General features: G+C 37.4%; 1 protein-coding gene across 1 annotated transcript in view; it reads right to left on the bottom strand.

Moving 5' to 3' along the window:
• The window catches only part of LOC106878469 (dmX-like protein 2), a 108,533-nt gene that overhangs the window by 19,783 nt on the left and 83,814 nt on the right, over positions 1–4,936 (bottom strand). The window contains exons 34-38 of the mRNA XM_052974131.1: positions 4,457–4,663; positions 3,781–3,901; positions 3,116–3,220; positions 2,539–2,663; positions 2,146–2,314 (exon numbers count right to left, since the gene is read on the bottom strand). Of these exons, the coding sequence (XP_052830091.1) occupies positions 2,146–2,314; positions 2,539–2,663; positions 3,116–3,220; positions 3,781–3,901; positions 4,457–4,663 (727 nt within the window). The remainder of the gene's footprint in view (positions 1–2,145; positions 2,315–2,538; positions 2,664–3,115; positions 3,221–3,780; positions 3,902–4,456; positions 4,664–4,936) is intronic.

The raw sequence follows: 4,936 nt of genomic DNA, 5'->3' as shown, positions 1-4,936 counted from the left end.
AACACCAACCACTCCGAGAGTGTAGTGGGTGCTTTTATGTGTCACCGGCACGAAGGCCAGTTAGGAAGTACTATATATATATATATATATATATATATATAATCATCTCAGCTTTCATGTTGGCATGAATTGCATAGTTTCACAGGTCAACTGGTCATGAAACTACATTGTACTCTAAAATCTGCTGTGGAATGAGTTCTAAGGCTGGATGCTGTTCTTAATATCAACCACTGTACAATGCACACGGGATGCATTTTCCATGACACCAGTACTAGTGCGGTCACCAAGTAGCTCGCAAGACTAAGTTCCTCTTCAACTGAAGTGGAGCTTTAGTAGAGAGGGAAGCAGCTCTATGTTGTGGGATAAGGGGTTAACGTATGAGAGAAGGAGCCAGAAAAGGTTTCATGTTGTTGAGGAAATATACTGCTACCTTGTATCATATAAGAATGGGCGAGAGTATTAAAGGTGGAGCTTGAAAGATAGAAAAGAACAAGCTGGGAACAAACTGTCAGGGTTGGCTCTGGAGACAGAAGAAGGAGGATGGGTAGAGGCTGCAAGAGATTATGAAGAATGTGAAGATTGGCTATAGATAGGGTAAAGGTGTGAATTTACTGAATGATGAACAAGGGTTGAGGGAGAGGATGATAAATATGACTCAGATGGAAGGTTAGGGAAAGTAGATAATGATTAGATATGGACTAGGGAAGAGAGATGAACAAGAGATGAATAGCAAAGGGGATGATCAATGATACACAGGAGTTACAGGGAAGGTCACGGAATGGAAAATAGGTGCTGATTGGGTGAAGAGCAGAAGAGTGGTGATACAGTAAACAGGGGAAGGATGAGAGAAAGGGAGAAGATGCGTTGATGGGTAAGCTGTAAGAGTGTGATTGGAGAGATAGAGTGTGTGGTAAAAGCGAGAGATATACAGTGACAGAAACAAGTTGACAGGAGGTGATTCAATGAAGAGGGAGGGATAATTTGTTGGTGTCAATGTAAAATGTGAGTGAAGAGGGACAATGTCAAGGATGTAGGATGGATGTTAAGTGAAGTGGTTCTGGGTAGTGAGAAAGATAAATGGTATCACAGAAAAGATGTTAAAATATACCGTTCTGCCTCATTTAATTACAGTGGCAGAAGACTACAGTTGGAGGTGGATGAGGGGCCCAGCTGTGTATATTCATATTATGCTCCCAGAACCTCTGTTTCACCAAGATGGACATGTCTTCTCAAGTACTGCATATTGCCAGGAGTCCAGGTTCTTTGTCATCTCCTACATAAGATTCAAAGTCCCGAGAGCATCCTTCACTAATTTGTCCCATGTCTTCCTCTTTCACAAGTTCCATAAAATAATTATAATAAACAACAAAGTTTCTCATTCAGGCACAAGGCTCATAAATTTCAGGAGAGAGTCTTAGTTAATAGTGTTGAACTTGAAAGGATGAAAGGTAAAGGCAGACCTCAGTGGGATTTGAATTCAGAACATAAAGAGACTGAACAATCACTGTGAAACATTTTGTCCAAAGCTCTAATGATTCTGCCAACTTGCAATAAAAATGCATGCACACACACACACACACACACATTATTAATATTTTATATTTATAGTTGAGGGGTTAGCATAGAGAGGGGAGATTCAGTTATATTAATACTTTTGATATCAGTCAACTGGAGACTACCCCGGGTTCTACAATGCCCACCCAACCTAGACCACCTCAGGTTCTATGATGCTAATCCACCAGATGCCCCATCTAAATCTATCAAAAAACTTATTTGAGAATGTCCATATTGAAATAAAAACAGTCTATTATGGTATTATGTAGGAACCTTTTGTTATGTTTACTTCCATTTAATGGCTCAGTAAGGATTTATTTATAAAATTAATTACAAAAACAAACAATGTTAATGTATTATTGCATTTAGGGTTAAAATATATTAATTAAAAGGGTTAAGATATATTAATCTCACAAAAATGAAAAATTCTCAGACACAACACCTATAATGAATATATGGATGTCAGATACTTTTTAAGAAGAATTTAAAACATTTAAAAAAAAAAGTTTTAAAAAACAAACAACAAAGAAAAATCATATAGGAGTTAGGATAATGTTATTGAAATAAAAAAGAAAAGGTGATTTTACTTACAACATTAGCCCGATTAGTTGAGTTGTATTGTTGTATGTTTGGTATTGCAGTGTTGGCCGAGTTATAAGACATTGGTGTGCCAGGAGTGGATACAGCGGTATTGGGAAGCTGGTCGAACGGCGTCTGAACCAAAACGAAGTCAGATTCATCGTATCCATAAGCAGTCGTACTGTAAAATAAAGTAAAACACACATAACAATGATAATGTGCAGGAAAAGACAGTTGTTAGCTTACTTCTGATTATAAAACAGATTGTGAAATCGAAATCGAACTAAACCATGTGGTTGGGAAGCAAACTTCTTAACCACACAGCTACACCTACACCTATTGTTATAGATCTTAATTAGTAAGTTAGTTATATAAAAGCTGAATGAAGAAGAAGGAGTAACTTACTTGATCAAGGTCTCAATGTCGTACTCATTCTCATCACCTAACCAGGCTGGCGGATTTAGTAAGGCACCAATATCTAATTCCACAATTTCCTTCTGAGTAGACAATGCCAAACAGTTGGGATTGGCCTGAAATAGAGGATATACACACATATATACATGACTTTATTTCATACACAGACGATGGATACATTTCTACCCAGGTGCTGCTTCACTACCCTCCATATCAGGTCCACCACCCAACCACTACACTCCTAATCAAGTCGTAAACTTTAGGGTAAGGACAACCATCCTGTTCTCAAATCATGTAGGCTGTAAATCATGTAATGCTTAATTATTCATATTGTTTTGAATAAATAAACGTATTATCTCATAGCTTCAAGATTTTGATGATGGGACTATTTATTTTAACAATGACATTGAATGTTCAGATAGAGCCAGTCTAAGTTCAGCAGGAGTCTGAAACCCGGTAACATTGTAGTGCGTGATATGTAACTTGTGTGATATTTATGTACAAGCATCTTACAAAATAGAAGTTATAGAGTGATAGGTAAGAAAAACATGTGAGAAGAGAAACTGACCTGATTTATAGCGAATGCTGTAATGATATCTTGTTCTTTGTGAATAACTTTCATCAAAGATGAACTCTTCTCAGAGTTTTCGCTGTCTCCTGAGTTTAGTGTTATCTGAAATAGAAATAAAGAAAAAGAAAAGCTCTTGAAATCCATCTGTATGAGTGTGCATAAGTGTTTGTAAGTGTGTGTGTGTGTGTGTGTGTGTGTGTGTGTGTGTGTGTGTGTGTGTGTGTGTGCATGCTTGTTTGTCATCATCATCATCATTGTTGTTCCTGTCATTGTTTTAATATTGACTTTTCCATGCTTGCATGGGTCAGATGGGAATTTATTGTGGTAAATTTTCCTCAGCTGGTTGCCTTTCCTGTCACCAACTTTCACACGTTTCCATGCAGAGTAGTGCTTCCCTCATGGCCAGGACGAACATGTTTCAATGATAGCAGACTAGAAATGAATGACACTTCTTATGTGATTGTGATTCTCAGTTATAACCATTGCTAGCTTGTTATTCCTACACATGTCTTCACCTTTTGTTTTCTGTAAATTTGAACTATATATATAGATGTGTGTGTGTGTGTATATATATATATATATATATATACACACACACGCACACACACATAAGAGAGAAGAGGAAAGTTAGAGCAATTCCAGCACTGACAAGAAATACTCACCTCAGTATCTTCAAGAAACCTTTTCTTCCGGAAGATGTAGCGAATAAACACATCCTTCAGGTATTCTTCTTTGACAATGAGAAACCAGAGACGTTTCAAGGGTAAGGTTGAGTGGTGGTTTCTGAAAATATAAAGCAGAGATGACGCAACATGTGAGATGGAGATGGAAGTATGGTAAACATAATGAATAGTAAACATAAGCGATGACGTGGTCAATGGAGAATCTTAATTTAAGCTTATATGATATGGTGTACAATGATCACAAGCAGTATGTTGTAACACAAAACACCTACCATATAGTATTGAAACACATGTAACTAAGGAGTAAATTTTGTTGTGTCTAGAGAGAGTCATCATGCCAATATAATTAACATACACACTGGTTCAATTCCACTCATTTATTAAATATCTGCTATTTTTTGTCAAAGCCCTTTCATTGCTTTTTTGCAACCTTCTCAGCAAGCAGAGCTTTGTCAAAAAAAAAAACAAATAAAAAAACCCCAGATATTTAATAAATGAGTGGAATTGAACCAGTATGTTAATTATATTGGCACGATGACACTCCCTAGAGACAACAAAATTTGCTGCCCTAACCACTGGGCCATTGCGCCTGCACCTTGCACTTAATACACATGCATCTATATATAAAATACAGTGAGTTTAGAAACTATCTTACATGAAGGGTGAGTTATGAGGTTTGAGTAAAGCCTCATATTTTGTGTGAGGTATTCCTGTTTCAACATCCAGGATCAAGTGAGGAATGTAATTGTCTGGTGGCCCAGAGAACAATTCTAGCTTGCTATGTAACACTTCCTCCCATTGTTCCAGATTCTTCAGAACAGCATGTAGCAACGGAGAACTGACAGGAAGTTCTGCAAGACAGAATCACATCGATTTCAAAGGCAACTCAATAAATATTTTAATCGTAGAAAAAAAAAAAAAAAAAAAAAAATATTAATAATAAAAACATCAGGTGTGGCTGTGTGGGGAGAAACTTACTTCCCAACTACATGGTTCTGGGTTCAATCCCACTGTGTGGCAGCTTGGGCAAGTGCCTTCTACTACAGCCTCAGGCCGACCAAAGCCTTGTGAGTAGATTCGGGAGATGGAAACTGAAAGAAGCCCGTCAAATATGTGTGTGTGTGTGTGTGTGTGT

This window comes from Octopus bimaculoides, chromosome 17 (assembly GCF_001194135.2).
Source record: "Octopus bimaculoides isolate UCB-OBI-ISO-001 chromosome 17, ASM119413v2, whole genome shotgun sequence".
Classification (NCBI taxonomy): Eukaryota; Metazoa; Mollusca; class Cephalopoda; order Octopoda; family Octopodidae; genus Octopus; species Octopus bimaculoides.
The sequence above is the reverse complement of the archived record's forward strand: the minus strand, read 5'-3'. Positions and strand labels throughout refer to the sequence as shown.